At 35.7% G+C, this 15,347-nt stretch overlaps 1 protein-coding gene across 1 annotated transcript in view; it reads left to right on the top strand.

Annotated features, from left to right (window-relative positions):
• LOC145687377 (cytosolic carboxypeptidase 6) overlaps window positions 1-15,347 on the top strand; it is a 2,130,613-nt gene that overhangs the window by 1,572,880 nt on the left and 542,386 nt on the right. The window contains exon 9 of the mRNA XM_081760832.1: window positions 73-164. Coding sequence (XP_081616958.1) covers window positions 73-164 — 92 coding nt within the window. The remainder of the gene's footprint in view (window positions 1-72; window positions 165-15,347) is intronic.

Raw genomic sequence — 15,347 nt, 5'->3', positions numbered from 1 at the left:
CTTAGCAAATTCAGTAGAAAATAATTTTAAAATTTTGTTTTAGATGCAATTACAAACCATTTATTTTTATAGGATGTGGAACTCGATTTTGTATTAGATCTGCATGCTCATTCCAGTCTTTTGGGAGTTTTCATCTACGGAAATTCTTATGACGACGTCTACAGGTAAGAAAAAAATGCTAACTAAATATGCATGTTACAAGTTTATGTGTAACTCTTCATTTATTTATTTATTTATTTATTTGTCTTTTTTAGAAAAAAAACTTCAGTTTTCATTAGAATATATCTACATGAGAATTAAACACAGAAATAGTGTATGGATTGCATTTCGCTATCAAGCATGTAATTAACATGTTATTAATTTAGTTACAATTATAATTCTTGTAAACAAAAGACTTAAGTTCTATCGTTCAAATATAGCTTTCCTTCAGTAAACCTAAGTACATATAATTTCCCTTTAGTCTTCTGATGTAAGTCGTTAAAATAACTCAAATGCGTTGACTGGTAAGCAGTTTTAAAGAGATATTGTTCGATCTATCCTTTCCTATCTTACTCTAAATATCTGATGAGATCAAATTACCATTCATATAGATAATCTGAATTTTCTATCATGCAGATAAAACGCATCCACATAATAACTATTCACTTCACAGAGATGTATGTCATACTTTGAAGGCTGATGCATGTAGATCGAAAGAAATGACATTACGAATCATTGCATTTAGGTTCAGGATTTTCAAGTATTTTATCTACTTCCTAAACGCACACACAAATAAAAGTGTTTGCCCATCTTCAGCATCAGTAGTTGCATTTAGTACTGTGTTGTGTATTGTTTGTGGGCGTATCGTACGTGGTGAATCCTGAAGGGATATATCATCGTTCTTAAATTTGTTAAACCAGCATTATGCCGTTCGCTAATTTGCTACATCAAACAGAACGTCGGGCATTATTTTCTTCCCGTTTCACTAGCATTTGCTCTTAGTTCAAGCTCAGCTTATAGGACCACATTGATCAGTTTGAAGTTTTCATGTTTGAGCTACTGTCACATATGACAACTACAACTATTATGCTACAAGAGCAAATCCATTCACATGTTACCTTCCTTTTGTGTGAAAATCCTATTGAGATTTATTTGGGTTCCTAGTAAAAGAGGTCTGCAATTATTTTTAAAAGTTTTATTGTTGCTCATTTGTTTATTTCATATAGTTTAGCGTTATGTTCAGCATTGAGGCCATATAAGACGTGGACCTATAGTATAAGGTGGAATTAAGCCACGATAATGCGTTACATTTTAGTGATCTCCTACTAAGTATCGAAGGAGGATCGTGCACATCAAAGGCACACACACTTACCACTAGACCACTGACTGTTGCCAGTTCCATTGTGATTATAATTTTAAGTTTTAGAAAACCAAATACACAAATTTGGCTATAACATTATGATGTCAAATTTCCTCAATTCGAAAAGACAATAAGGTTTGAAAAAAGTTTCTCTACACTAGTTATGTCCGTTATGTTATTTTATCGTCATTCATATTATTTTATTCCTGACAAATAACACCGTAGCAGTTCAACAAAATTTGTCCAACCGGAATCAAACATAGCATAGAGCTAGATCTTGTTCTCTGTATAACAGTGTGAAATACTATGTTGTACAGGTTTCCAGTTTCCATGATATGGACGGTCAAACTATGAATCATGTTTTCAGAAACAAGTACAAACATCAACAAAAGTAATCTGAATAGAATCAAACTTGGGATATTGGTATACTTCGTTCTGTTATATCAGTATGCGAAATACTACGCATTCTAGGTTTTTTTTGGTTAGTGATTTTCAGGAAATGAAAACTTAGAGTCAGATTTGGAAAACAAAACGAACAAATAACATAAATGAAACTTATTCGGTTGGGTTTCAACTTGGTATGGTGATATAATTTTACCTAATATGCGAGAATACAAAATATTATTGTTTGCGGACTTCTTGTTTCTAAGTTATGAGCAACCAAATTCCTAAATCAATTAATTGGATATAATCAAACTGTTATATGTACTGCTTAAATAGCGGTTAAAGGTGATTGTTGGACCAACACGTAATTTAAAATAGTCAAATACACGACTATGAGTGTTTTACTTGCATTTTTACTCACGTTGGTAATATGATTAAATCACATTATTCTATTAACACGTATAATATCGGTGCCTTGTAGCAATAATATTTTGAAAAATGAACTCATGTCAACAATATATCAGTAGTATGCAAAACACAGAAACTTAGACTCAATTGACGCACTGACAGCGTAAACACATATTATGTGACAACTAATACGATGTGTACTCTCAAAGCAAAGTTGTAACCCATATAAGTGGACAAGTAGTATGCTCGTATGTAATGAGGTTCGATAAGGTAAAAGAATCCTTCGAGAATTAGAACGCAGTTCCGTTTCCTCATTAAATCTTGGGCTGCTTCTTAGGGATGTAAATGAGTTTAATGTAACTGCACACTGTGGAATGTTTCGAGAGCGATCTTCTGAAGGAAGTCGCGCTGCAGTCCTAGCGATAAAAAGAATGGATCTTATGGTCCTCAGTGACCTTAAGTATAAGTCGTCGAATTGTCCTTATTTTTTAAAAAGTAAACATCAATCGGGTCATTCTTCCATTGATGCATGTGAAAAAAATGAGCTCTGCTCAATACGCCAAGTTTGAAACGACTTAAAGAAATTAACTCCAGCTTTAGTTGTTCGTACGTGAAAGCGTTAAGTTAATTTTAAATTATTGATTTCGAGGAAAAAAAATGAAGAACAACACATTGTAGGAACATATGCAAAGTTTATTCTTGTTTTCAGGAATCTAGTCCTGAAGAATTGGTAAATGGTCAAATAGCAAAATTTGTCTGGGTCTTCCGTCCATCCAGAATAGTTAGTTAAATGCGGCATGTTTAAAGGTAATGTAGAAGCAGTTCCTCATTCTGCCATGTGATAAGTGTGTTCCTCCTGTGTGTTCTTCTCCGTTCTAGTTCTCGCCTTGCAACTACCAGACAAATTAACTCAATTTTTACTGTCGAAATAAATCTCGGCAGAAACGTTCATGAAACGTACTTGATAAATATTATGCGAAGTTCCCCGTTGAGAAAAAGAACGTCTCGCAGGAGAAAGTGTCCAAATTTGTGTGTATCAAACGAGTATGATTGAACCGGCTGCTTCTGCCATGTTCAATTTGAGGCAGAGACAAATGTACGTTGACCTTAGTCTTTTGTCACACTTTTATTATCAAAATTTCCGAAGTTTGTACAATCTATTGCAAATTATATTTATAATAAATATGCAAACATCTAAGTGTTTCCTTAATCTAATTGTAACGAGATTGTTAAAATGAGTGTTCGATAGGGGACCACTCAACCCACAGCAGCTAACATTAAGCTGGCTAGGATGTTCTAACTCACAACAACCGTAAGAGGGATTCTCAGTCTACAGCAACTGATGAGTTTAAGGAGCCTCTTTTAGCCCACACCAGCCGAAAAAGGGTAGAGTTGACTCTCAGCCCACTTCGACCGACAGGAGGTGTGTGTTGCCGGTCAAAAAGCAGATTAATACCAATGAGTGTTCTGTGGTTCTATCCTGAACGTTTGGCTGTCCTCGTCCATTTGTGTGGCTGTGCTGCACATCGGCACGCGTGCATATCCGCACAGTACGATATTCGTGCACATCGGCACGGTACCTTTATTTATTATCATGCTAATCCGCACGCTCCGTGAGCCGTGGTGCGCAGATGGGTAGAAACCTGTTTACTTAGAAAAGGGAACTGACTATAAGAAACTAGCTACAAACTTATAAAATATGAAAATAAAACGAAACCAGTACAACATTGATGCAAAACATAAAAACTACATACAATTGGCTACAAACTTATGAAATATTAAAATTAAACCACATCAGTACAAATTTACGATAATCAAGAAACATTTAAGACCTGCAAAATTTAGTTTGGACACAAACGTATGCAAAATATAAAAATACATGTTGATACGTCTGGACGACCTATAACATGCCACTCAAGATCATGTAAAAAAGTAATGACTTCATAATTACATCGCATTCGATCCCTATCCCAGGCGGCTCCGATAGGAGCCTTGTCGAGTATATCCGTACTAACTGCACCTCGTCGAAAATAATACATGCCTACAAACTTACGAGTATTTAGACATTAAAATATCCAGCCTTAAAATATCCGATATCTTACAATACCTAGCCCACTCGAGTTTATACAAGTACCTCAATCTCCTTAGACATCTCTTCAAGTCACCATCTTCTCCAAAATTTTCCAGTATTTGATTTATCCTGTCATCCAGCTTCATATATGTCAACCTTCTCCTCTTCTGGCATTTGCCAAATACTTCCTGTCTGTTAAGGACATGAAAACTGGATGTGGCACCTGCTTTCAACGCCTTTATAAGAGAGAAGAGATGGGGTGGATTTCTTATTATGGTGATGTTCAATTGATGATGCCAATCTTCAACGACGTTGTTCGTCCTGTGTCTTTGCCCACCGCAGTGCCACATTTTTCTAGATACGTTAACATTCTCCAGCCATTGTTCAACAAAATATTCATTGAACGCCTCAACCTTTTCTCCTGTTGGACAGTCCTCCATGATGACCAACCAACCATAGTCAATGCACTCCAGAGGACCATTCCACAATCTTTCCAGCTGTTAGGCTTTACGAGAGAGGAAACCCAAATAATAATAATAATAATAATAATAATAATAATAATAATAATAATAATAATAATAATAATAATAATAATAATAATAATAATAATAATAATCACCGCCATCATCATCATCATCATACATATGGAAACCTTACAAGTTTTAGCTAGTCCTAAATTTGAATATGCATCTGAAGTTTAGAAATCCGTAGCAGAAGTGTACTCAATAAAAAGTGAGTAGAATAAAAGCAGATTCATTAAATACTTATGTGTTAAAACTAGATACGATTTTACTGCTTTATCTTACAAATAATGGGCAATAATTTTACGCCTTGCATACTAAAAAAATAATAATAATAAAGCGTGTTAAATGAACAATTCGGCTTGATAGTAAAAGTTTTGAAATAGTAAAGCACACATTTATTTGATATCGTTTTAATGGAGGTTTCCGGATTCAAAATAAAGAAAACGAACGTTAGCAATTTTAAGATGTGCATTCTTGATGGTATATTAAGAAGCTACGAGAAAAAACTACATAAAATAAATATAAAATAACATAAAATAAATACATACATAATAATGACATAAAATAAATACATACATAATAATGACATAAAATAAATTGTTGTATAATCAAATAATTTAATAGTATAGTATTAGTATAAACAATGTAGTAAGAAATCTTAATTTTGGTATACCTAACTAGTACAAAACTGTAAGAACCATTTCACTATCTGGACAGTAAAACACAAAACACCATTTAGACATATCTAGTACAGATGTTGAGGGGAAAATTTATCAAGTATGTGCTTCTAAAGTGTCCTTTACGTGTGCAAAAGCGTTCATTCTCCGAAAACAGGATCTGGTATGACTTATTTGAAACACTTATTCTCGGTAAACCGTTCGATAATAAAGTGAAGAAATACAGTTTGCACAATTTGTACGTACACTTGAACAACACATTATCTAAAAGGGATGAACTGAATAGCGTCTACTGTCTAAAACTAGTTTATTTATTTATTTATTTATTTTATTTGTTTGCAGTGTGTGTGTCCTTGATTATAAGCAGTTCTATTTTGTTATTATTCCGACATAGTGCTCTATTTGGCTTGCCACTGTTCCTACCACAACAAACAATTATTATTAATATTATTGTTATTATTACTATTATAAGCAGTAGTAGTCAGTGATGCCTATTTATGTACAGTATAACTTCCGGGCGGGGAGGCGGCATTCAAGTATGTGCGTTTCATTGTTATATATTCATGTAAACTCCAAGCAAATAGATCCAGATTGTTGGGGCTCAAGGAAACTTCCGAGGATTCTGCCAATTATGTTCCCAGTATATGCTCTATGGTAGTAGTAGTATAGTACTTTGAATTTCGATGCCAGTTTGCACGCATATTTACCATCTTATTTAATTAAAAACAAATATGAGAAAAATAACGCAGCATAATGTAATACAATAAAAACAGAGAAAGGCCTCTTCTATAGACGTGCATGACAAAATTGAAGTGTGTAACAAATATATTTACACTTACATAACAAATTGCTGTTCTAATAAATTATACGAACATTATCATGTTAATGTTATCAAGGCCGATGATAATTACAATAAACTTGAAGTCACGATTTGTTTATTTGTTTCTCATAATTGGATTTACTGTAGTCCCAACATACACAAATCTGTTGGAATAGAACAGACTATACAAATTTACAAAGAATACGATTTTCTATTCTGATCAATGCAAAGCTCGTAGCATATATATATATATATATATATATATATATATATAGATATATATATATATATATGTGTGTGTGTGTGTGTGAGAGAGAGAGAAAGAGAGAACTTTCTGTCTTATCTATAATTCGAAATTCCGCAATCTCTGTATGAAATGTGTGAAACTTACCTTTTATAGCATTCATATTTTTTTTCGTTTAATACTGAATGGATTGTAAAATTATTTGTTTTGCCTTATATTTGAAAACTGTATTGTTTTATTCTGCAATGAACATTACAATACATATTTACCACATGATGTAGAAACAAATGAGATATAACTAACTTCGTTTCCAGTTTATTTAATCAGAAAACATTATTATTTGTATTCCAATGTTTATTAAAAAAAAATCCAACTGTATTTAACATTAACATAAATAAAGAAGTGTTTACTTTAAAGAAATACAAATTTGTTTTCATAATTAAGAAAACGCTCTCATGAGATGAACATCTATCGTCCCTTTCAGTTTAAAAAAAAAAAAAAGCTCCTATCTCTAGGAGCAATTTTTATAGTATTACCTGAATGTATAACATCATTAATTCCACATTACATAAATTATGTACACTGTATATAAGTGACGCACTTTTGTGTTAACATTACATTTCAATTTAACACATCAGAACCATTAACAATTGGTATATTATAGTATATTAGCGTAAATTTCAATTTCTACATAATACATCAAAGCGTTACTGTAATTTATTTAACAAACTAATAAACTATTTAATAAACTAAACCACAGATCCTCGCGTCTGCTCGGCATATAGTCTCACGTCTATTAAGTCCACAATTCCACCAAACTTCAAGTTTCTTTTGGTATTTCAACTACTTAAAATGTAAGATTTTCAATTCCAATAAAGCGTCCATTTAAATAACATGGGAATTTCTTCATTCCACTTTTCACACATTAAAAACTAATATTCGGTTTTGGCACTTTTTATCTCCATCATGCCTTTTCTTGTAGTAGGGCGCTATTGGTAAACAAGCTCCTTGACACGTCCCCAAAAGAAAAAAAATCGAGCTGAGCCAGGTCCAGAGAACGAACTGGCCAGGAAATCGGGCCTCCCCTTCCCATCCACGTGTTTGAAGATAAACGTTCATGATGGATAAACATTCATCATTCATTTATTTTTAGCCGCGTAGGTTTTATCGTAGCGACCATTTTGTATAGGCGCCTGAGCTCATTTTGAACTTTTTAATGCATTTCGTTAAACGCTGCAACTTTTTAGGTTTTAAAGATAATGAGTTCAAACCAAAAGCATATGAAATATGATGGAATGGTCAATATTCTGTTTTGTGCACATTGGGACGTGCTTCAGAACGTCGAGAAAAGAAGCTCTGAACATTGAAGTTGGAAATCTAGAAGTTGCAATTTTGGAATGTATATTTTGAAACGAAATAAATGAGACTGACATTCAATTCTTTGTCTATATAGAGACTAGATAATAGACAACGTCCAAAACAAGTTTCAGATCTGAGAACTATATACTTGACGTTTTGAAAACTTTAAACATTACGAATTTTCGAAAATCGTGTATTTTCACCATCAAATATTTCAGGAAAGATAGAAGTAAAAGATCCCAAATTTGCGCAAAATAGACGATAGCTGTGCAGTAATAAGCGGGTAAATTTGCATCACTGAGACTCGAGTAGTTTCTGAGTTATAAGGTTTCTCTTCACTGGGACATAATATCATGAAGCGAAATTAAAATGAATATAAAATTTGTAGCAAAAGTCAAAATTGCACGACAACAATGCTAAATAAGTAAAGATGCATAATTTATGAATCATATCTTGTACAAAAAAAACGAAAGTTATCTGTTATTTCTTTTCTGCCTACAGCGCTTCTGGTAAGACATGAGTGAGGTAAATAGTTGAATAATTTGTGTACATAGTTTGGCACTGATAATTGAAAGTACGACCTGTAGGAGTCAGGTGTGAGTTTCCGGCGAACCTTAGTGATTGGCACCCACACTTTGTCTTTCGTACACAGTTTAAAAGAGGTTCTTGGGCCATGGGGGTGGAAAAGTTATCAAAAAGATCGTTATTTTCCTGAATGATGTCTTCAATTTCCTTAATCCACCATTTCCGTCATAAATACAGGTTACGGTACCATTAGGTGCAAATGACAACATGGTATGTTCTGGGAGTACAGAAGTACTGCAATCAGTAAATTCATTTGATTTTGAGTATTCATAACATCTGATTTGTGTTTTCGTCAGAGGTAGAAATCTATGATATGATCTGGTATTAATAATTCTATTACAAGTAGCAAATCTCCAATTTCTTCCTGTTTGACTGCAATTCTTCTGATGAAACAGATAAATTGTATGATTGAGAAACTATATCAACACAAAACCTGCACATCTGTTCAGTTTTAAAATCGTGAATTTCACATCACTGCAACAACTTATAACTCGCAAACAGCTCAAGTCCCAGTTATGCTATTTTACTCACTTGTTACTGGACAACTGTCGTCTATTTTGTGCAAATTTAGGATTTTTTACTTGTCTTCCCTGAGATATTTGATGGTGAAAATACATGCTTTTCGAATATTCGCAAACTTTAAAAATTTCAACTTTTGTTGGAAATTCGATGACCGTTAGTGGAGAAAAGGTGTCATTAGTGGCACTGACCTTACTGTTTTTCTTTTAATTTTTTTTGGACAACCTCTTACCCTGCCCCAACGGACTTAAGGTTTTTAAGTGTTTGGTTAGGCAACGCGCACAACACCAATGGCAGAAAAGCTACGTGTGGTCGTTTCCAGAGTTGCCTGATGGCTATAATACAATTATTTTATTAAAAGAAACATGTAGCATTGTCTGTAAATAATTTTAAAATGTTTATGAGTCAAAGTGCAGCCATATTAGTTCAGTTGTTGAAATTAATGTCCAGATTTTGTTTGGAATGGCACGTTAACGATGATTATAGGCATAGCTCTTGACATAATACGATTTGTTTCTGGCAACTCTTTGCTTGTTATGTACACTGATAGCAAATGCCATCTAGCGCAGCCTACACAACTTCGTGGTTGCTTACTTTGCACGCTCTTCGAGCGTCGTCGCAACGTCCGGCTCTGTCCAGAAGATTCGCGCACCTCCCGCTCGCCTCGTTGGCTCCAGAACCTACGCCGACGTTTCTAGAATATTCTCGCTCGAAGTTCGGCGGTGGTATAAATATTGCGTACTTTGGCCAACCAATCCAAGAGGTCAGTTTATTGTATCTTAAGCTTTAACGGTTTAAGTTCGCTACTGTTTCTGTTGAGACAGAGAGTTTGTGCATTGTACCTAAAGTTACAGTCTTCTTAGTACGATACGATTCAGAGACATTTTGCATAATTTGGTTTCCAAGTTCGGAAGCAACGGAAAGCAAGAAGAAGAAAAAGCCTCATAGCAGACCAACGCGGAAAAGTGTGAAACGAGGGTTATTTGTCACTCCAAGTGAAATGAGTGGAGTGCAGTTACCCACGTACGCTGACGTTATTCGACATTATAATTGGTTTTGAAGTGGTTTAAGTGGTGACGAAAGTGTAACTAAATTACCAGTGACTGACATTTTGTAAACAATTTGGAAAAAAAAGAGTTGTGCATATTTGGCGTAAAGCAAGCATTCATGTGGTTTCAGAAAAAAAATAGTTTTTGACATGTTGAAAATATTTTATAATAAGTGTCGCACCAAGGAAAAACATTTCAGTCGACAAGGACAAGAAGCAGCATTTCGTGCTGGTTTTGTTGCACACGCGGGAAAGTCTTCTTTGATATTGCATCTTGCAAATGTAAAACCGCCGAAGATTGCAACTGTGAGAGGACACGCAAGATTCCAAAACGAGATTTCAATTGTATTTTGGACCAGAGAACATCACGGAAAATGAGCTTTGGTAACATTGACGTCCGAACGAGCAACTCTGCCAAAGATGTTTTTCCGTAAAGTGAGCAGATTTAAGGGACAGACAACCAAGAAAGACGCTGGGAGTGTTGAGGCAAGTCCATCAACTAGTGGGATTGGGCATAGGCAGAAGTCAAATATACTGGCATCGTCAGGGGAATCCAGCGAAGCTGTTGAATCGGGAAGCACGTCGGGATCTGACTTCGAGGCGCGATCAATAAGGAAACATAACCTAAAGCGTATCTGTGTTCAAAATACAGCGGGGGCAGCGTTTAGAACTGGAGATTCAGACAGACAGGTTGCTTTGATCGTTTCTGCCGTTCTTCAGGACGCGAGACTCATAACGCCAGGGGACAAAAATCTTGTTGTTGACAGATCTAAGGTACGAAGAGGAAAAGATAAACTGGGTGAGAAGATCCAGAAAGAAAAGGCTAACTTAGGCAGGGCGATTACAAGTACCTACTTTGACGGGAAAAATGATGCAACTCTTGTGCAAGAAAAAATTAACGGCAAACTACGAAGACGAGAGGTTACAGAAGAGCGTATCACAGTCCTATCGGAGCCCGGTTTAGAATACTTGGGTCATGCCACATCTAAGTCAGGCACTGGCAATGGTATTGCTGACTCTACTGGAGCTTTTAGAGAAGAACCAGTACGACGTGTCAAGTCTTGAGGCAGTCGGCAGGGATGGTGAAGCCACGAAAACAGGATGGGATAACGGCGTGATAAGTAAGAAACAAAGATCCCTAGGAATGGAACTGCAGCATCTCATTTGCCTTCTTCATAAAAACGAGTTGCCATTTCGACACCTGGTTATCGAATTGGATGGTGGGACGACCGGACCCAACGCATTGTCCAGCCCCATCGGAAAAAATTAAAGGATTGTGAACGTTCACCGATCGTTTCCTTTTTACCCATTCCCATTGAATGGGTGTCTGAAATGAAAAAAATCAGATGGATTAAGCAGCGACCAGAGTTATCTTTTTGAAATTTTTAAGGCTGTTGCTACAGGAATTTGTACTACCGATTTAGCAAACAGAAAACCAGGATTATTATCACATTCACGATGACTTACATTAGCCTGTAGGATGCTTCGCCACTACATCAGTACTGTTAAACCTAGTTCAAGTTTGTGTCTACTTTGCCAGTACATTGTTAAAGTATACGCTCCCGTGGTTGCAGGTTTTCAATGCGGTGAAATCCTTCGTGCGAAATGGGCGCCATGCATATGTTTAGCATCTGTTTAGAAAAGCTATCACGTTTTCTGCCAGAAAATCTACAACACATAGTTCATTCTGCTCTACAGACAAACGGATGCTACGCTCATCATGAAAACCTGCTGATAGCGATGACAGCGAATGAAAATCCGCATATTCGAGCGTTAGGCTGGAGAAGGATAAAAAAAAGTGCCGTAGCCAGAAGACTCCGGGATCAAGTCACCCACGTGACTTCATTGTTCAGAAATTAAACTTTACAGCTGAAAATTACTACGACATGATTAATTGGCCTAAATGTCTAACAAAGCCGCCAATCACATGAAACATAACGGATCAGCAGCTTGAATAAGACTTTTGAACTTCAGCTACTCTAATAACAACATGCCTTTGCCATAATCAAGCTGTGGAACGCACAGTGAAGCTGGTGTCCGGGACAGCGTCGAAAAAGTGCGGCCAGAACGCAAGAGATATCTACGTTAGAGAAAAACTGAAGTCTAGAACAAGAATGCCCCATTTCGAGACCAAGAAGAACTACGTGACCTAAGGTCAAATGCCAACTATGTCTACTGGTTGGGTGGGTGGGTGTAACTCTATATGCAACCATCTCCCCGTGGTGAGCTCTGGGTTATTTTTCGTATAGAGCAAAGAAAGCGAAGAGTTGCACAAAGAAAATCGTGTTATATCAAGGGCTACGCTTATAATCATCGCTAACGTGGCATTCCAAACAAAATCTGAACATTAATTCCAACAACTGAGCTAACATGGCTGTATTTTGACTCATAAACATTCTAAAATTATTTACTGGTATTGCTACAAGTTTCTTTTAATAAAATAATTGTATTATAGCCATCATGTAACTCTAAAAAGACCACAAATAGCTTTCCTGTCATTGGTGTTGTGCGTGTTGCCTAATCGAACACTTAAAAATTGTAAGTCCGTTGGGACAGGGTAAGGGGTTGTCCAAAAAAAATCAGTAAGGTGGGTGCTACTAATGGCACCTTTTCCGCACTAGCCGTCATTCAATTTACAACAAAAGTGCAGAACGCTCCACCCTATTCTATATCGGTTCTTTTGTTTCGTTTATCTTTCCATTTAGTCGTATGACACCAATTAATATTTATTTTTGCCATTAATAACCATCATACAAAAAGTTATATTTTTTCTCTCTTCTTTTGCATCTTTTTCTTTTTCTTCTTGACCCCCTAGTTTACCTGTTTCATTCTCTGGTGCAGGTGTAGTTTTGGCGCATCACATTTTGGAAGATTTGTATTTAAAATTCAATACTTTGCACATAAAGACATGTTTGTAAGGAACAAATTTCTACAAGTGACAGAATTAAGTACAAAGTAATACAGATGTATTTTAGGTTTACAACTGTAGGTTTACTAACCTAAAATCATTACAAGTACTTTGCGATGGATATAATAATTTAACGCATATGAAAGATGTCTCTATTAGTTGTTATTTTTCATCGGCAGCATATTTCTGCACAGTGTACAGAACCTGTATTTTGTTTTGTTTACAAGTGGAGCGTTGCTGGTATAAAACCGTGAAAAGTGCTATTTAAACACGTATTATTGCCAGAACTCATTTCTTTTGCTATCCTCGCTTGCGCACATACCTACCATTGCTGACGCGCCTGTATCCTTTCCTTCAGAAGCACCCTCGCGCTAGCGGCCGGGTCCGCCAGCTTCGCCATGCCCTGACACGATTAGAAAGCACTTGTGCTTTTAGTGGCCACGATTTCCCACTGTAGTTTTTGTGCTACACATTTCCAAGCCTCATTTATAGTCAAATCGTTAAAGAATTGTACTTTTTTCAAGAATTATATCTGATGGTCCCCTTCAATTTTTATCTGTGCCAAGTGAAATATTTTCATGCCGCCCAGGGGAAACATTTTAGGGAACAATAAGAAGGAAATTACTGAAAGAGTTATATATATTATTTTTTTTTCTAGTGGTTCGCTGAAAGTAAGCCTGTACGCATCATTTTTCTTCATTACCCCCTTCTTCACCTGTGTCTCAACCTTCGTTTTAATTCTTCAGACTTCCTTCCATCATTCTTCCATTTGTATCTTTTTTATTTCAACTCAACCTCTAGTGACCTTTGTTTCTCTTCCCTGATTAATGCTTCCATCTCTTCCCCTTCTATTTTATTTTTACACATATTTACCAAATTTGCTTTGGACTTCTTATATTATTCCTATTCTGTCCATTTCTTCTATTATTGTTGATCTCGTTGATACCCCTGACTCATGTTATGATGTTCCGTTTCTTTTACCGTGTTGTCAGTGTGGCGTCTACAGACCTAATTCTTCTGATATTAATTTTCATGTTTAAGATTTTCGTGTTTTACCTCTGAATTTCGTTTTACTAACTGAATTCGATTAGTTGCCATAGAGCATATTTTCTTCCTTGTATTGACTACCTAAATAGAACTTAACATAAACTCTCCATTGATTTAAAGTTTTGTTCATTTTCTACATTCGTACTTGCTTCTATATCTTCTAATCCTTGTTGTAATTCAGTAAGGGTGACGGTCTTATCTCACATCCGAATGTCTTCATAACGTAAGTCTTTATACTTCTTTTGTATCTATTTGTATCCTCTTTTTGACAATATTGTGCAAAATGATTACATTTGATGTAATTCCTACATTGCGCGCCCCTAGCTGGACATTCATATCTAGTGTAAGATGTGTTTTCCACATGCTACACAATCATATTGATAACGTTCATATTTTCCAGTAACGTTGTTTTTGAACGCCAGTTATTCACTTCGTGGTTTCGGTACAAATTTTGTAACTTTCGTTGAAATGTTGCAGCATTCACTTGTAGCCAGAGAAAATGCTTTTAGGTAGAATTGCTGTAAAACAAAGTAACCCTATTTTATAAATTGGATTACAGAGTGGTACAAATGAATGCTGTAACCCTGACCGCATTATTAACCTTAATTGGGCTTAATTATCTGTTCCATACTGACAGCCTATGGTGAATGAACACAAAAACTTTAAAAACATGGTCAGATCTGCGTCAGGAATCAAAAATGTTCTATGAATTGAATTGAATTTGAGCTTAACGTCCTTTTCAGCAGCGAGGCTATATAAGACGGGACACACTGATTAATGTGGAATCCGAACCACATGAGCTCCGGCCGGGAATCGATCCCGGGTCTCCCCTGCCAAAGGCGCGTACGGTAACCGCTTAGCAACCGAGGAGCTCTCATAAAACTTGTAGTAGCGTAACAAAGGGGAGGGGTGTCTAAAGGGGCATTGCCTCCTATAATTTCAGGTGGGGAGTTTAACGACATCCAACTTTTCGTTCTGCACAAATTAGTACCTAACTGAAGAGTGGAAAGCATTTTCTGAAAGTAAATCTAACAAACTAAACATGTAAATATTATTTCACATTCTTATAGGAAAATGGGTAGTTTCGAACATTTCAACACATTGAGCTGCCCCTTTCTAAAAAGATGTAAAATTGTTCCAAAAGAACACTGAAATATTCAGTGGGGAGCGTAATCCCACAAGTAGGGTAGGCACCAATAAACTAATAACACAAATAGTATTTAATGTATCATAAAAATGTTTGAAATTATAGTCAGAATTCTATTTTCCTTATTGAGTTAAAAAAAAAAAGGCCAATAGAACTATTTGTTTTAAAGAACTTACCTACCTATATTCTAACACTGTTTAGAGTTAAATTTATCCGTATGTGTACATAGTATTTTATGTTGTTGTTTAATTTAACAAGAAAGAATTA

This window comes from Thermobia domestica, chromosome 6, assembly GCF_964235325.1.
Source record: "Thermobia domestica chromosome 6, izTheDome1.hap1.1, whole genome shotgun sequence".
Lineage (NCBI taxonomy): Eukaryota > Metazoa > Arthropoda > Insecta > Zygentoma > Lepismatidae > Thermobia > Thermobia domestica.
Note: the sequence above shows the minus strand (reverse complement) of the source record. Positions and strands in the feature narration are given on the sequence as shown.